Source organism: Microcaecilia unicolor, chromosome 7, assembly GCF_901765095.1.
Source record: "Microcaecilia unicolor chromosome 7, aMicUni1.1, whole genome shotgun sequence".
In the NCBI taxonomy this organism is placed as follows: Eukaryota; Metazoa; Chordata; class Amphibia; order Gymnophiona; family Siphonopidae; genus Microcaecilia; species Microcaecilia unicolor.
In genome coordinates this window covers 285723499-285742395 of record NC_044037.1, presented here as the reverse complement: position 1 = coordinate 285742395, position 18897 = coordinate 285723499, and the positions used below count along the sequence as shown (strand labels likewise).

Here is an 18897-nt window from a genome sequence, read left to right as displayed (position 1 = left end):
TGGTGTCCTGGCATGTGAGGGGGACCAGTGCACTACGAATCCTGGCCCCTCCCACGAACAAATGCCTTGGATTTATTCGTTTTTGAGCTGGGCGCTTTCATTTTCCATTATCGCTGAAAAACAAAAACGCCCAGCTCACACATCGTTGAATAAAACATGGGCGTCTATTTTTTCCCAAAATACGGTTCGGTCCGCCCCTTCACGGACCCGTTCTTGGAGATAAACGCCCATGGAGATAGGAGTTTTCGTTCAATTATGCCCCTCCATGTCACACTTTGTATTATTTGAATATTTTTACTGCTGTAATTGTCTACTGCTCATGTTTGATTTATTCTTACTGTACACCGCCTTGAGTGAATTCCTTCAAAAAGGCGGTAAATAAATCCTAATAAATAAATAAAATAAAAATAAATGATAAATCCAGTTCTTGTGCCAGGCTTTGGCAGTGATGTCACCATGTTGTGAGGAACTGCTCCCTTCTTTGTCCTCAGAGAAATAAAACAATATAAAATTGAAAGTTTCTGTCTTATACCCAATTTCTTTTTTTATTCCAGAAAATAAATTTTGAGTTCCTAAAGCTCATACTGCATTATTATATTAATAGAACTACTGTACAATATCCATATCTGTGAATTACATTATATTTACATTTACAAATCAAGGTTCCCAGTCTGAAGCTGAAATGATCTGTGGATTGCTAGATTGTTTTTGTTTCTTTAACTGATAATAACAATTCCAAAATAAACCAAACTAAAGATAACTGTGCTGGACTCTAGTTATATGTTTTGATTGTGATTTTTCAAATAAACTGGGACTAGAGGACAAATTTGTATTCTTCAGAGTTGCTCTCTCATTAACATCTCAGGGTCAAATTAAATCATTCCATATTTTCTGATGATACAATATTCATGGATAAACTCAAGTAAGAATTCTAAGAGGGAAACAAAGCTGTTTAGGTCTTACCAGTGTCCCTCTCTTGCCGACGCCTTTGTGCATGCAGACGTGCTGCTGCTGCTGCTGCTATCTTCATTTCCAGTTGTTTTCTCTTCACAGCATCCGTTGGCATTGGGTCACTGAAATGTGGTCTTAAACGGCACGATCTTTGAGCTTTTGTTGAGTCTATGGTTTCATGGGCTATATCAGAGCTGGATCTGCGGCAGGCAGAACTGGTGTACTAAAATTAAACAAAAATGACAGGCTTCTATTAGTGATAAAGAGTGGCAGACCATTCATGATAATACATTCCAAATTTCTATATCCTCTAATCTTGTGAAACAGGGAGTTAAAGTATTATATTATTGGTATATGTATTCTGTCCATGCCTCTCTTATTTCCTCTAAATTGCCTGCAAGGTGCTGGAGGGGGTGCGGAGGTTTAGGCACTTTCTATCATGTATGGTGGACCTGCCCTAAGATCCGGAGTTATTGGACTCGTTGGACACAGAATTTATTTCCTCCACGTTGAACACATCCATAGATGTTGATATTAAGATGTGGCTTTTGAAATGGTAGCCACCAGGAGTGGCTAACCAGAATTTTTGGATACTTCTACCTTGTATGGCTATACTATGATGGAAAATTACCTTTGCTGGCATACTTCTATGATACCACAAGAAGATGTGGTTCAGTCTAGATTCTAGACTGCATATTATTTTAGTAAACTAATGGCTCTTAGAAGAGGACACTTATCCAAGTTTGAAAAGATATGGGAACCATTTGTGGCCTGGTATATCTCCAATTTGAAAAACTGCTGAATGGAAGTTTCTGCTGGCTTGTATTTTCCTAACAGGATGTTTCTGTGTTATTTTATATACCTTTGATTATGTATGCTTAAACATGATAGGCACGGTGTAACTAAGAATGTACTCACTATCACAGTATTATCTTCGATGGTTGATACCTGGTGTTTGCTGAATGTATAATATTGTTGATTTTTCATAATTAATAAAAAAAATGACAGGCTTCTAGTCATTAAAAAAATAAAAACAAATCATTTACCTCATCACTACCCTTTTTCCAAAACCTAAATGGGTCATGGTAAGGTAAAACGGATTTCTCAACAAAAATGTACTGATAAGAGCAAATGCTGTTTAAATCCTTCCTAAGTTCATAACTAAACTATATGGAATATCAGATTAATCACATAGGCTCTGAAAAAGTCTGAGATTCAATTACTTATTTTTTTTTCAAAGAGACTTTTTAGTCCCTTTGAGGGCTTAGGATTTTTGGAGCTATAGCACTGCTGGGGAACTAGATACAAGTATATGTACATAAATTTGTAATGGTTTTCCCAACCCCTACTTCCATAGCATCGTTAACCATTCCACAGAAGTGGCCTATTAATACCATTACAATAAAGTATCAATATTCTTTCTTCTACTTAAAAATAAATCCTAGTCGTCATATTGACCAGATTCATATTTTAGTAATTTTCTACAAGAAAGACAAATGGTACTTTAGAATGTTATATTTATTTTTGCTTAAATGTTGACATGTCTGCACAGAGGTATTTGATACCTATGAGAACAACCCAGGTAAATGATAAGTGTAAACTGTAGCAATTCTAGGCTTCTAGCAGGATGAAAAAGTGTAGTAGAGAGTTAATAAAGTATTCCTGTTATTGAAATATGTCAGTCAAAAACTGCATATGACATGAACTTTACTAAGCAAACACCATAAGCAATAAAGGGAAGATACTTGTCTGTAGCAGTTATTCTTTGAGGACAGCAGGCTATATATTCTCATATGTGGGTAATGTGGCCCGCGTTGCCCCAGTCCAGATCTTGTAACAAGCTTTCACAGAGATCTCTGCAGCACGAGTTGAGCTCCACCATGCATGCGCGAGTGCCTAGGGACCAACAGTTCTATATTATCAGGGCCGGTCTTAGGCAGAGGCGACCGCATAGGGCCCCGCGCCTAAGGGGGCCCCGCACGGCGCGCCTAAGGGGGCCCCATGCAGCGCGCCTCAACTCTGCCTCGGTCGTGCCTCTGCTCCGACCTCCGCCGCTGCTCGCCTTAGTCGCCTGAGATGATCCCCATTCCCGCGGCTCGGCCGCTCCACTCCCGTCACCACCGGTGCGGCGCCCACTCCCGGCTTGGGCCCGCTGAGCCCGCCGTCAGCTCCCGAGTCCCCGGACCCCGGCGACTAACTGAGCGATGCCAGCGAGCCAGCCCAGGCAGCGACGGCCCCGCCCCCGACGGCAACGACAGACAGTTGCAGCGCGACGGCTCACCTCCAGGCTCCAGCTTCCCGCTCAATGTCCCACCTTCTGATGTATTTCCTGTTTCCGGACGCGAGGGTGGGAGTCACTGAGCAGGAAAAGCTGGAGCCTGGTCGGAGTTGGTGAGGACATGAGGTAAGCCATCGTTGCTGACGCCAACAGTTGTGCACTTATGCCAAATCGAAATCGGATTCCATGCAGGCAGGAGATCAGGAGAAGTGTCTCTCTCATCTAACGACGCTTGCGGACGGTGCAAGGGTTGGAAATGTCTGCCTCCCTGAGAGGAATTTGGCCCAACAACATTAGTTGCTGGAGAAGCTGAGCAAGTAAGATCTTCTGGCTTGGAAGAGGCTGTTTCTAACATATCTGGGTTATATTCACATAGATCTGCAGATATTTCTCCTGATAAAAATTTGGATGGCAATAGCAGATTTAGCTAAAACACTGCTTCCAGTAATTAATGATATGACATTAATCATTTGGAAGCTAGACTACAATCACAGGAAGAAAAGATTACTAAGCTAAAATCTGAGAATGGAAATCATGAAGTAGCAAAATCTGATATATAAAGTAGGTACAATCAGTTCAAACTATTTTAGTAACTGATATGGCTACTTGCCTCTCTGGTTTGGTGGGTTACAGAGTAATAGGGGAATTTGAAAGTACTGGATCTTTTCTTAATATTTTTCCTTTATTCTCCTTTGTTATGAGAATTGGAACTACTAATTGTAGTGGACTTGAACTGAATAATTTCTGGGGAGGGGAGGTTTCATGATAGAATTGTGCTTATTATTTCAATCAGTTTTTTTGCACAAGTTTAGCTTCATTTGTCTTTATTTGAAATTTCATAAATAAAAAAATGTTCTAAAAATGGAATAATCTTATCAATGGGGTGCAGCTAGGGTGGGGGTGGAGCTAGTGTGGGGGCGGAGCTAGGGTAGGCGGGGCTAGGATGGGGCCCCACCAAATTGGTCTGCATAGGGCCCCGCACTTGCTAAGACCGGCCCTGTATACTATAGCATACTATCAAATAGAAACAACTCCAAGGGGAGGTGGGAGGGTATGTGAGAATATATAACCTGCTGTCCTCAGAGAATACCTCCTACAGGTAAGTATCTTCGCTTTCTCTGAGGACAAGCAGGCTAATATTTTCACATGTGGGGAATCCCTACTACCATGTTCACTGAAACCCATAGTTAATGACGAACTCACCTCCCCACAGAACATAGATAAACCTGAATCCAGATGCAGATCTTTGAAAGTGTAGCCTGGGACAAAATAAAAATGGGCCTAGGTAGTGGAGTTGGATTCTCACCCCAAACTAACTTTACAGTACCATCTAATGAAATTGACTGTTACGCTGGGTATGCTGCTGAAAGCATGCTACCTGTAGCAGTAAAGAGATGTGAATGTGTGCAATAAAGACTTCGTAGCAGTCTAACATAAGCCCCCAATGGAGACTAACGATGAAGCCAGAGCTCAGACATCACAAACTGTTAGAGAAGCCTCCTGGGCAGCCCAGCCTGGGCGTAAGGAGAAGAAAATAAGTTGGTAGCCACGTAGAAATCACGCTTCTCCCGCTGGAAACCTACATTCAGTCAGGATGAAAGGAAACAAAAAGTTTGGAAAAACTTCCTTTGGTGCTTAGGCCAGTACAAGCAGAAAGACAAAACTCACCTGTAGTCCAAGCTGTGCAGTGTGTGCTCACTAGGGGCATGAGACTGTGGGAAAGACGTAAGCAAGACAGTTAACTGATAGAGAGAAAACCCCCCACACAAACTGAGGCAGGAATTGAGGGTGCGTGTGGAGAAGTACTCTATAGTGATGAAAATCAGGGTAAGGTGGAACCACCACCAAGGCCTGAAGCTCACTGACTCTGTGAGCCAGCCATTGGAACAAGACCAGGCCAAGGACATCAACAGGAAAAACGAATGGTTCAAAAGGAGCTTAGAGGAAAAGGGAAGAAAGACGTTGTGGTCCCATAACAGAGACAAAGGTATGACTGGGACTGTGACAAAAGCCAGCCTCATGAATCTAATGACTAGAGGCTGTCAAGAGATGGGAATATCCCTCACACGACAATGAGAAGCAGTGGTGAAGGCATGGGAATGGGGTTGTGCTGGACAGTAACCGACATACCTCCACCACTATAAAAAGGAACACCCGTTAGTGGAAGTTTTTCAGAAAAACAGCAAGACTAAGGAGACACCCTCAGGAAAACGCAAGGAAGCTTATGTAAAGCCCTGAACATCCAGTCTGTGAGATTTAGAGATTGGAGGAGGGGATGTAGAAGAAAATTCTCATTCTGCGTGATGAAGATTGGAAAATATTCCAAGTTCTACGATCCTCGGAAGGAGAGTGCAGAAATAGAGGAAACCAGATTTGTCAGGCCCAGTAAGGAACAACTAGAATCCTGGATTCGCAGTCCTGCAGCAGTACAAGCCTCCCTATGAGACAGATGAGAGGATATGAATACAGAGAACAACCGTTCCCCAAGGAAGGAGGAAGGGAACCAATGGCAGGCTGTTGTGGGCCTACAGCCTGGAACAGAACTGAGGAACAGCATGACTGACGTGATTCGTCAAGGGATCCAACAAAGGGGTGTTGCTCAGTTAGAAGATGATGCAGACAATACCCATTTGAAAAAAAAAACACTTGTGTGGATGCATGGCTTTGCACATTCTGATGACCAGTAGTTGGATGTGGTTGCAACAAGAGTGGCTCTGAGGAGCAGTCTCAAAGGACAGTCCTCTGCTATATCTGGATGGCCCTCTGACAGAGAGGGTGTAGTCAGGTGCCCTCCTGCTTGTCGAGGTAGCACATGGCAACCTGAATGGTCGTGGGAACGAGTACAAAATGGCTGATCAGCCTAGCATTGAAAACGTAAGTGTTTCAGACCTCTCAGAATTCCAAAAAGGGAAGTTGGAGAGCTGTATCCTAGGCTAACCAAGCAGCTTGAGTGTGAAGCCCGTCCAAAGGAGCTTCCCAACTTAGATAGGATGCAGCCACTGTTCCAGAATCCTAGTGGACAGTAGAGTTCACCAAGCAGAGAGTAAACGAATTGTGGGGACAGTCGGATGACATCACCTAGGGTCTTCATGGTCCGATACCACTAAGAAAGTAGGGTCCACTGGGCAGTTGCCATGTGAAAACAAGGCACAAGTGTTATATGGATGGTGGAGGCCATGTGAGCAAAGAATTGCAACATTTGGTGAAGTGCAACCTGCTGACGGCTCAAACCTAAGCCGCAAGAGCAAGAAGAGTGACTGCCCCTGGGACGGGAAGAAATGCTGAGCCTAATGAGTATGCAGCAAAATTCTAATGATCACCAAATGACAGACAGGAAACAGTATCTGAGGATCTGAAGACGATGAAACAGTGTGACAGGCGGTGGCCGTAGCCAGAAGGTTGCTAGGCTGTTTAGAGAGAGGTGTGACCAGCAGAAGAAAAGAGGTATTGATGCCCCTGTATAAGTGATTGGTGAGGCCCCACCTGGAGTATTGTGTTCAGTTCTGGAGGCCGTACCTTGCTAAGGATGTAAAAAAAATGGAAGCGGTGCAAAAAAAGCTACGAGAATGGTATGGGATTTGCGTTACAAGACGTATGAGGAGAGACTTGCGGACCTGAACATGTATACCCTGGAGGAAAGGAGAAACAGGGGTGATATGATACAGACGTTCAAATATTTGAAAGGTATTAATCCGCAAACAAACCTTTTCCGGAGATGGGAGGGCGGTAGAACGAGAGGACATGATATGAGAGTGAAGGGGGGCAGACTCAAGAAAAATGTCAGGAAGTATTTTTTCACGGAGAGAGTGGTAGATACTTGGAATACCCTCCTGCGGGAGGTGGTGGAGATGAAAACGGTAACGGAATTCAAGCATGCGTGGGATAAACACAAAGGAATCCTGTGCAGAAGGAATGGATCCTCAGAAGCTTAGCCGAGATTGGGAGGCGGGGCTGGTGTTTAGGTGGTGGGGCTAGTTCTGGGCATGACTTCTACGGTCTGTGTCCTGAAAATGGGGCTAGTTCTGGGCAAGACTTCTACGGTCTGTGTCCTGAAAATGGCAGATACAAATCAAGGTAAGGAATACACAAGAAGTAGCACATATGAGTTTATCTTGTTGGGCAGACTAGATGGACCGTGCAGGTCTTTTTCTGCCGTCATCTACTATGTTAGATGAACTAAGAGTGTAGTAAAGCGAACCCCAGTCAGTCCAAAAACCCAGGTGTTATCCATATGGCTGCCAAGTAGCAATCATTAACGTGCACTGCAGCAGTTGATCGTCCAGATAGAAAAACATGTAAGCGCTGCATGCACCGCTAGAGACTGAGTGAATACCCTGGAAACTGATGCGAGGCCAAAAAACAGCTCACAGTACTGGAAGTAGAATACCTCCAGTGAAAATCGAAGATATTTCTTGGGTATACACATCCGGTACGTCCAAAAAGTAAAGGAAATCATTGCCCTGAACCATGGAGAGTAAGGTGGTCAGGGAAACCATCTTGCGGTATAGTTTGACAAGAAAGTTGTGCAGGGCTGTTAGGCCCAGGAGAGAACAAATCTTCCTGTCCTTCGTTGCCAACGAGAAGGACCTGAACAGAAGCAATGTCTTCCTCCCCTGGTGCTACAGATTCGAGTACATGGGCCTTTAGAAAGACGAGGAGTGTCGCCGGAAAGAGCCACTTGAGCTGAGAGCCGATGCGAGTTGCCATCAGCCTGATCCAAAACCCTGCAGCTTCTTCCCAACCAGTAGGTCAACAGGGACAGGTACGGGCACGGCAGGCATGCACCCTGGAGCTAGTATGAAAGTCACCCCTTGCTGTGACTGAAGAGGTGTCCAGGGCTGAGATGCATACCATTGACAAGATGGGGCTGAGTCCATTGAGACTAGCGAGACGTGGCATACCCACATACCTGAGTATAGCAGGAACTTTCTGTGACCTGCCGAAAAAATCTACTAGAGGTGGAAGAAGTCATGGAAGACTTCCAGGAGGAGAGAGGCATCTGTGTATGTTTAGATGAGAGTATTGACCCCCTCCATCTGCTCTCTAAAAGGGTTTGCTCGTGTAGGCACTAGTTCCCGCTGAACCTACAAGACACATAAACACAGTGTGGGTATATATCCTGGAAGGCACAGCAAAAGTGTCATGAGAGCCTCTGGCCAAGAACATGCGACATGCCCTCTGAAGCTCTACCATCCAGGAAAAAAACTTGACCTGTTCTGCTGGGAGAGAAAGCAGAACAAATACCAGGGCCTGTAAGAATACAGTATTGGTGTCAAATTGTCTGTGCAAAGACATGCAGAGGTCTAGCATTCCTGCCAGGAAACATAGAAGAATAGTTACTAGAACTCCTGGCTCTCCTGAGCGTGGAGTCAAGCACCATGGAGTGATGAAGCAACTGAGGTCTATGAAAGCCAGAGGAGTTCCGGAATCGGTGCATGGAGAAGATGCTCATGGGGAAGAGTTAAGTCAACAGAGTGGGCTTCCAATTCCATTCGAGAAGAGAGGTGGAGCAGGAATATCACAGTTCCTCGAGGAGGAGACTTATAGTCCAAGGTCTCGAAGAGCTGAGTCCTGGTTGAACAATCCACCTCCAAACAAACTGGAATGACAGCCACCAAGGCCTTGACAAAAGGAGGGAAGGAAAGGCTCGCAGATGGGAGACGTCCTCTGTTCCTATGAAGGGGAGGGGCCAGATGGTTCCTCTTCAGGAAGTACCTGGGATCCTCAGATTACTCCTATACAGCCCTCATCAGTGTCAGCCAGACACTCCGCATGAGTGGTCTGAGACTGAGCCTATCTCGACCTTGAGAAACTATGACGCCGGGAGGGCATTGGGGAGTGCACTGCAGCCTCAACTTCCACGAAAACTCCAGACACCAACATCGACTAACACAAGCAGCAGTCAATGCCGATGCCACATGCAACACTGGCATCGGAGGCCTCACTGCTGGCCAAGGGCCATGAAGGACTAAGTCGAGAGGCATGGTAGGCGCAAGCACCTCCGTCAGTAATGCACTCTCCATCCAGAAGCTCAAGGAGCAAATCTTGGATGCGTTCACGTGAAGGATGACATCAGGAAAATCAAGGCATCGGTAAAAAGACAAGCCAGTAACGAGGCTGCCTGAACTATGATGCTGAGAGGGGTGTCAAGGAGAGGGCCGCAGTCTCAACTCTGACAAAACTCCCCGAATTGACACTGACAGCACCAGCGTCATAGGCCTCACCACAGGATAAAGACCGTGCGGGGCTGAGTAGAGGAGAATGGCAGACGCAAGCACCCTTGACGCCAATGCACTCCATCTGCCAGCTGCTTAGGGAGCAAGGAATCTGGTCCTGATGATCACAGACCCATGCAGGGGCAGCTGCTGGATGTCATGCCAGCATCAATGCCAAGGTGACCCCAGAGTCTCTGGCACCGTGTATCGAGGGAGATTGACGCCAATACTTCTACCGACGCCAGCATCCACAATCCTTGGTACCGACGAGGAGGATGCCGAAATTCCACCAATTGATGCCAATGCAACGCCGATGTCACCACCAACACTGCAGACTCTGATGCCGATGCCAAGAACAGTCTTAAAGCAACTGGGAACTTTCGGAAAAAAAAAAAAAAGGAAGCACTCAGTGGTGCCTGAAAAAAAGAGGAAGCACCAGAAACAAGAAGGAAACAACCCGACCCGGGCTCAGGCCCACGTATGGGCGACTGAGCATGGTAAAAATGAAAAAAATTAAAAACCGAACTGGAAGAAAATTAACCCAAACAGGAAACAAAGGAACAAAAAAAGAAGGCACAAAAAGAAGCTCTGTTAAAACATGTTCTCTTCTCACTGCAGAAAAAAAAAAAACTGTTGGTCCCTTGCTCTCGCAGCATGCACGTGAGTGGAGTGTGACTCTTGTTCCAAAGAACTCTGTGAAAGATTGTTACAAGCTCCGGACCGGGGCGTGGGCCGCGTTACCCACATGTGAGAATATTAGTCTGCTTGTCCTCGGAGAAACAGATTTACAGAAATTGCCCACAGGTATGCCAAGATACTTCTCAGTTAAATTTCTCAAATTTACATCAAGGAGGCCAGATTCTGAAGCATGAAAATGAGCTATCTTGTTTTTATTTTCACTTCAAGATCAAAATTCAGTATGTTATTAATTTGATCCAGCCTGTTTATACAGCACCATGACATGGAATGAGCATTCTTATATTTCTTACACTTACTACGTTTTGCGCTTCTGCAGGCAGTTCATTATTTGACTCCATCTTGCTGCTCCATGTTGCTATGGGGATTACAGAAGATTGATTGCTGTCCCCTCCAGGAATAGTATCAACTTTCTTAGGGTCACATGATATCCTGGTTGATGACTCAGCAGCTACTTCAGCACTGCAACTGTGAGGAAAACAGTACAATCTAATTAGTATTATATGAATGTGCCAAGATAAAAACATAATTAAGCATCTTTCTGACCTAGAATGTGTTTTCTGGACCTACTGGTTTTCTCCTGTTCCTCTGGGATTCCAAGTAATTGAAACTGGCCTCTACTGCAATTGCCTGGGGATTTTCCCTTTTAAAATTCTTCTACCAAGCCCAGTCCTTGTAGTGACAGACCTTGGCCACCTGACACATACCACAGCTACCTCAGCAACCTGATACCTCCCAAGTCCCTGTGCAATGACAGAGACTTCCTCTTCATTCCCCACAGAGGCACATCCTCAGTCTGGGCCAACCCTTGGAATAGAAGCTAGGCTCAGAAATCAAACCAGGATAGTTCACTTTCTCATGATAGTGATCTGAAGGGATTTAGGAGAGGCTTTTCTCTATTAGGCTATTTTAAGCAATAAAAACAAACACCAACTGTATATCTAGGAAATCAATGAATAAAAATGTCATAGACTATTATTGCTATTATGAAAAATATAGAGAAAATGATTTTTAAACTTTATTGTTCAATGAAAGGTATATTATCATGACAGATTGTGCCAAAGTAATCTGGATGTGGTCTACTTAAATTTCAGCAAAGCCTTTGATACTGTTCCTGATAAAAGGCTCATAAATAAACTGAACAATCTGTGGTTGGTTGAGAGACACATGGGTGGTGGTAAATGGACTTCAGTCATAAAAATAAAGATGAGTATTGGAGTGCCTCAGGGATTGATCTTAGGTCTGGTAGATACCTGGAATGCCCTCCCATGGAAGGTGGTAGAGATGAAAACAGTAATGGAATTCAAAAATGTGTGGGATAAACACAAAGGAATCCTGTATAGAAGGCATGGAACCAAACAAGCTTAGCAGTAATTAGATGGGAACACCAGTAATTAGGAAGTGAAGAGAAAGGAGAAAGGGAAAGGGGACTTGATATACCGCTTTTCTGAGGTTTTTGCAACTACATTCAAAGCAGTTTACATATATTCAGGTACTTATTTTGTACCAGGGGTTAAGTGACTTGCCCAGAGTCACAAGGAGCTGCAGTGGTGGGCAGACTTCTAGTGATGGACAGACTTCTACGGTCTGTGCCCTGATTGTGGCTGGGCAGATCAGCTTCCATACCTGGAGAACAAGGCCAATGCCGGGCAGACTTCTACAGTCTGTGCTCTGAAAATGGCAAGGACAAATCAAGATCAAGTATATGTATCATACCTTATACTATGAGTTTATCTTGTTGGGCAGACTGGATGGACCATACCGGTCTTTATCTGCTGTCATCTACTATGATACTTTGATTCTGTTCAATATCTCTGTGAGCAATATTGCTGAAGGACTAGAAGAAAAAGTTTGTCTTTTGCCAGATGACACAAAGATCTGCAACAGAATGGACACCCCGGACACATGAGATGTGATCTACAAAAATTAGAAGCATGTCCTAGTGCCTGGCAGACAAGCTTTAAAGTGAAGAAATGCAGACCTGATTGGTTATGTGAACCACACGGGCCTCCGTACAGCCCGACCTGATTGCTCATGTGAACCACACGGGCCTCCGTACAGCCCCAAAGTTCAAATAAAGTTAGATCTAGGCTGGCAGAGGAGAAGGAAGTGGCCTAATGTACAGTTGTTCATTTCCTGCTTTTGCTGCTTGATCTCTGCGGGAGAGAACAGAATGTGTGCTGAGCAGCTGATGCTGGAGGCTGAGCGTAGGATGGGGATGGGAGGAAGAGCAAGGTGACTGTGTGCTATGGGGATTGGGGAGGGAACGGGACATGAACAAGGGATGCAAACAAAGCCCTTTGTTTACCATTGGGTTTGAGAAGCTGCATTCAATTTGTACCCAGCAATGTTTACTAAATGCAAAATTAATTCTAGAATGCCACTGCTGAGCTCAACATGAAATCTAAGCATGTTGATCTTATTAAAAACAAAATTACTGGACAGCTGCATTTAAATATTTTTTTTATTATATAAAATCACTTCTAATCCGCTTAAGTGAAAGCAGTGGAGCGATGGGGTTTACAATATAAAAATGACAGTAAAGAAAAAAAAATGAAAACATGCAAGACAAAAACACCAGGTTTTTTTTTCTGGTTCGGTCCATTTCTATTTTTCTTGCACTCCCCGTGCATGCTTAGTTTGTGCATGAACTGAGCATGTTTGGGGAGTGCCGGCATGGCGGCTGGAGACACCTCGCTCACTTCCTCACTGTTGAGGCAGCACAAGGAGGAAATGAAACACTTTGGCAGTAGATTTCTTTGACTGGCTTCGGCATCCCCACCAGCAAAGGAATGGTATCTAATGTGGGGGGGGGGGGGGGGGGGGGGAGGGAGGAAGAGGAAATGTGCCCCCCCCCATGAACAGCTGGCTATGGCCCAACTTTAAATTGCATGATCAATCACAAGATTACAAATTTTAATCACGTGATTGATCATGATTAAATATTTTAATCGAAATTCAGCCCTAGTTAGAATGTTTGAAGAGAGGATTTTTCATGATTCTCTCTTTAAAATCTGCCAGTTTCGATTGGTTTTGGAACCAGAAAGAAGCCCATGCAAGACCGTAAGCGCTGGTTGTGAAAACGAATGTGTGCGAGTCAGAGCACAGTCTGTATGTATAGGCAGTTTATTTCTCTCATGGTGGGAACTGGCTGTTTGTGAGCTGTTGAACTGCAGCTAAAGCATTAGCATACCCACTTGTTTCTTTTGTTGAGGGCATTGTGCTGTTTTGGTGACCAATAATTTTCTCTATTTTAGTGTGGAAAAAACTTCAGTTTGTTTTATGTATTTATTGCTCTTTTTCTTAGATTCAGTATATTCATGAGTGAAGAAATATTTTCTCTGATTCGTTTTAAATGTATTACTCTGCATTGTGTGCCCCCTGTCCACTCCACTCAGTACTTTATACTTCCTTTTTTTATGGGGACAGGCGGGGATGGAGGAGATCACTCACGGGGATGGGCGAGGACGGAGGAGATTACTCATGGGGACAGGTGGGGGCGGGTTAGATTCTGGCGGGGATGAACGGGGACAGGCTTGAATCCGGCGGGGACGGGCCGCATTTCTGTCCCCGTGCAACTCTCTAACGTGTGTGATGCAGTGGGGATAGGCGGGCATAAGGTGATTATGCAATGGGGATGGCGGGGCAGAGCAATGTGAGTGTATTACAACAATTCACATAAATAGGAAACTCACAATTTAAATTCCCCCAGGATTCATTATATAAAAAATTCAGAAGAATATATCATTGTAAATAATTGACAAAATCTTTATTTCCAAAAATCTATACACAATATTTATATTTTATACAATGTGAGTGTATGTCATTATATTTTATACAATGTGAGTGTATGTCATAGGGACTGGGGAGGGTAGAGCAATTTGAATGCCATGTTTGATTAGAGGGGGAGTGGGGGCAGAGCAATGTGAGTGTGTGCCATGAGGATTGGGGGTCAAAACAAGGTGACTGTGTGCCACGGGGATTTGGGAAGGTCAGACAAAACTGAGGGGGTGCCATGAGGATGGGGGGGGGGGGGGTAGAGAAAAATGAAAGTGTGCTATGGGGTTGGGATGGGTCAGAGAAAGATGAGATTTTGCCATGGGGGTGGGAGAACAGCAAGCTAACAGAATGCCACTGGTTTGAAGGGGGGCATACTCGAACTTGAGGGTGTATTTAGGGGAGGGTGGGGGAGAGATATGATAGCTGACTGAAGAAGAAAGATTGAGAGGTGGGAGATGTGCCTAGGGGAGGAAAAATGAAAGGTCGGGGTATGTAACTGGGGGAGAAGACTCTGGAGGCAGACAGAATCAGGAATCTTGCTGGGAGTTAGAGGAAGAGAAAAAGGAGTGAGAGAAACTGGGGAGGCTGGAGCCTGAGGAGGAAAATGCAAGAGGGGATTTCAGGCCTTAAAATGGGGGAATTCTGCACAAAAACACTACCAATAAACTAAGCAGAATTTTTAAATATTGTGTGCAGCTGTTTTTGCACAGAATTCTCCCAGGAGTAAGGGTTACCCAACCTTTCCTGCCCAAGGTATACCAACATTAGCAAAAATGTTATGTGGCACACCAGAGAAGGCAGTGGTGGGGTCAAGAGGCCTTGTATATCAAAAAAGAAAAGAAAAAAGCAGGGAGGCACTGACAGTCCCAGAAGAGGCTGAAAAGACTCAAAGGAGGAGACTCTAAAAGAGGAAAAGGATGAAGTGCTGTGTTGCAATGTGTGTACTGAAGAAAGAAGGGCTCAGCTATCCATATTCTGTATGCTCTCCATTAATTCCCACACACAGGGGGTCATGTTGTTGCAAGGAAGGAGAAGAAAATGAAATTTGCTATTAAATTCCTTTCCATGAGTCCTGCTAGACCAGTCCATGCCTATGGGTTATATCCTCCTATCAATGGATCGAGGCAGAGACTTGATGAAATCATCGGTATAATAGGTGGTGCAACCAGGAACATTCCGGTATGCTACTAACAAAGTCACTCATCAGAGAGACAAAACAATTACGAGAAAAAAACAAGAGAACCAACCTGAATCCAGAATAGAGGCCTCATAAGGCTACCTTTGTAGAACTTACCAAACACAAACAGGTGGCAGACCTAGGAATCTACAGTATCTCTCAATTCTGGGGGCAGGTCCTGTACTGGCCTAAAAAGACTCAAGAAAAAGAAATTAACAGGTAAGGACACATTTCACTTTCCTTTTCATTTTGCTAGACCAGCCCAGACCTATGGGATGTACCAGAGCTTTTATACCACAAGCCGGGAGGAAGATAATGCATCTTCCAGAGCAATATTTTTAGGAAGGATAGGGAGGGCCAAAAAGGTGGAGGAGTGGCACTGTATATGAAAAATAATATCAGAATGACAGAAATGCAGGGAAAAAGGAAGAAGCTATATGGATCGTCCTGGAAAGAGAAAATGGAACGTCTATCTACAGACCTCCAACACAAATGGAGAAGCTGGACAAGGATCTGATCGAAGATATCCACAAGCTTGGAAAAAAAGGGAAGGTGCTGTTTCTGGGAGATTTCAATTTGCCTGTCCTATCAGCAGTATCGGAAAGAAGCAGAGAGATCATGGATGCCCAGACAAATGGCAACAGAACCCACGAGGGAAAGGGTGACTCTGGATCTAGTGCTCACAAATGGAGGAAGTATTTCCAAAGACTGGGTCAGTGTCCATTTAGACAACAGGGCTCATCACACAGTATGGTTTGTTATAAAAGTGGAATGCAGACGAACAAAACTCAAAAGTACTGGATTTCAGACATGCTGATTTTGGTAAAATGGGGGCATACAAGAAGAAGAAGCTGAAGGCATGGGTAGGCATAGGAGAAATGGAAGGGCAGTGGTCCAAATTGAAAGCTGCTAAAAATATGAACAGATCTTTATACAAGGAAAATAAACAAAAACAAGAGAAACAGGAAGCCTATGTGGTTCTCTAAAAAAGTAGCCGACAAAATAAAGGCAAAAGAAGTTGCGTTCAAGAAATATAGAACGCAACAAGTGGATAACGGAAAAGATTACCGGACTAAACTCAAAGGAGCGAAAAGGGAAGTACAGCTAGCAAAAGCATAAGTGGAAGAAAAAATGGCTAAAGATGTAAAGAGGTGACAAGTCCTTTTTCAGATATATTGGGGAGAGGAGAAAAGCTAGGAATGGACTTGTAAGACTGAAAGATGCTGAGAACTGCTATTTGAAGAGTGATGAGGACCTCCCCATCAGGCGGGAAGGGTTAGGACAGCTGTTGTATTTGGTGATTTGATCATTAGGCATGCTCCCCGCTCCACGCACTGGACCCAAGAGGCAGGCAGAGCTTTGAATTCTCAATGCATGATTGAGATGATGGTGCACGGATGAGGAATTTAGATTTGGAACTGGGCAACATTCTGGGAAAGGGGGAGACTGCTCTGAAAGGATGGGCTCCACCTTAACTGGAATGGAATCAGGCTGCTGGTGCTAACTTTTAAAAAGGAGATAGAGCAGTTTTTAAATTAGAATGAGGAGGGGGAAGACGACAGTCGCCCAGGAGCGCATGCTTCATTGTGGCGTATCCTTGAAGGATACTATTGAAACAGGACATTCAGGGAATCCCAGTAGACAGGATTCAACAATGCTGAAAGAAAGCCAAGTGTGTTTAAGGAGAGAGCAGGATAAAGGATGCACATTATCCCCGTCAACTTCTAAGCAGCTTGTAGATCCAAGGAAAAAACAAAATTTGAAGTGCTTGTATACAAATACTAGAAGCCTACAAAACAAGATTAAAGAGTTAGAGTATATAGCACTAAATGATGAAATAGATATAATAGGCATATCAGAGACTTGATGAAAAGCGGACAATCAATGGGACACTGTGTTAACGGGTACAAATTGTATCGCAATGATCGAAAGGATCAAATTGGACAGCGGTATCAATTATTCTAATTAAGACAACAGGGGAATTTTCAATTTTTATTAGAGTTTTAATTACATTTAATTAGTTTATAAGAAGTAAACCCAAATATATAGGGTATGATACATACCTGTAGCAGTTGTTCTCCGAGGACAGCAGGCTGATTGTTCTCACGACTGGGTTGACGTCCGCGGCAGCCCCCACCAACCGGAAGAAGCTTCGCGGGACGGTCGGCACGCAGGCCACGCCCACCGCGCATGCGCGGCCGCCTTCCCGCCCGTGCGCGACCGCTCCCGCCAGTTGAATGACAAGCAATAAAATATGAAACACACAACTCCAAAGGGGAGGAGGGAGGGTAGGTGAGAACAATCAGCCTGCTGTCCTCGGAGAACAACTGCTACAGGTATGTATCATACCCTTTCTCCGAGGACAAGCAGGCTGCTTGTTCTCACGACTGGGGTATCCCTAGCTCTCAGGCTCACTCAAAACAATAACCCAGGTCAATTGAACCTCGCAACGGCGAGGGTACAACAGAAATTGACCTACGAAGAACAACTAACTGAGAGTGCAGCCTGACCAGAATAAATTCGGGTCCTGGAGGGTGGAGTTGGATTTACACCCCAAACAGATTCTGCAACACCGACTGCCCGAACCGACTGTCGCGTCGGGTATCCTGCTGGAGGCAGTAATGTGATGTGAATGTGTGGACAGATGACCACGTCGCAGCCTTGCAAATCTCTTCAATAGTGGCTGACTTCAAGTGGGCCACCGACGCTGCCATGGCTCTGACACTATGAGCCGTGACATGACCCTCAAGAGCCAGCCCAGCCTGGGCGTAAGTGAAGGAAATGCAATCTGCTAGCCAATTGGAGATGGTGCGTTTCCCGACAGCGACCCCTAGCCTGTTAGGGTCGAAAGAAATAAACAATTGGGCGGACTGTCTGTGGGGCTGTGTCCGCTCCAAGTAGAAGGCCAATGCTCTCTTGCAGTCCAATGTGTGCAACTGACGTTCAGCAGGGCGGGTATGCGGCCTGGGGAAGAATGTTGGCAAGACAATTGACTGGTTAAGATGGAACTCCGACACCACCTTCGGCAGGAACTTTGGGTGAGTGCGGAGCACTACTCTGTTGTGATGAAATTTAGTATATGGAGCATGAGCTACTAGGGCTTGAAGCTCACTAACCCTACGAGCTGAAGTAACTGCCACCAAGAAAATGACCTTCCAGGTCAAGTACTTCAGATGGCAGGTATTCAGTGGCTCAAAAGGAGGTTTCATCAGCTGGGTGAGGACGACGTTGAGATCCCATGACACAGTAGGAGGCTTGATAGGGGGCTTTGACAAAAGCAAGCCTCTCATGAATCGAACGACTAAAGGCTCTCCAGAGATGGCTTTACCTTCCACACGATAATGGTAAGCACTAATCGCACTAAGGTGATTCCTTACTGAGTTGGTCTTGAGGCCAGACTCTGATAAGTGCAGAAGGTATTCAAGCAGGTTCTGTGCAGGGCAAGAACGAGGTTCTAGGGCCTTGCTCTCACACCAAACGACAAACCTCCTCCACTTGAAAAAGTAACTCTTTTTAGTGGAATCCTTCCTAGAGGCAAGCAAGACCCGGGAGACACCCTCAGACAGACCCAACGCAGCGAAGTCTACGCCCTCAACATCCAGGCCGTGAGAGCCAGGGATTGAAGGTTGGGGTGCAGCAACGCTCCGTCGTTCTGCGAAATGAGAGTCGGAAAACACTCCAATCTCCACGGTTCTTCGGAGGACAACTCCAGAAGAAGAGGGAACCAGATCTGACGGGGCCAAAAGGGCGCTATCAGAATCATGGTGCCGCGGTCTTGCTTGAGCTTCAGTAAGGTCTTC

At 44.9% G+C, this 18897-nt stretch overlaps 1 protein-coding gene across 1 annotated transcript in view; it reads right to left on the bottom strand.

Moving 5' to 3' along the window:
- Window positions 1-18897, bottom strand: part of LOC115475138 — a 123966-nt gene that overhangs the window by 47016 nt on the left and 58053 nt on the right. Inside the window, exons 2-3 of the mRNA XM_030210878.1 lie at window positions 10440-10608; window positions 964-1174 (exon numbers count right to left, since the gene is read on the bottom strand). Of these exons, the coding sequence (XP_030066738.1) occupies window positions 964-1174; window positions 10440-10608 (380 nt within the window). The remainder of the gene's footprint in view (window positions 1-963; window positions 1175-10439; window positions 10609-18897) is intronic.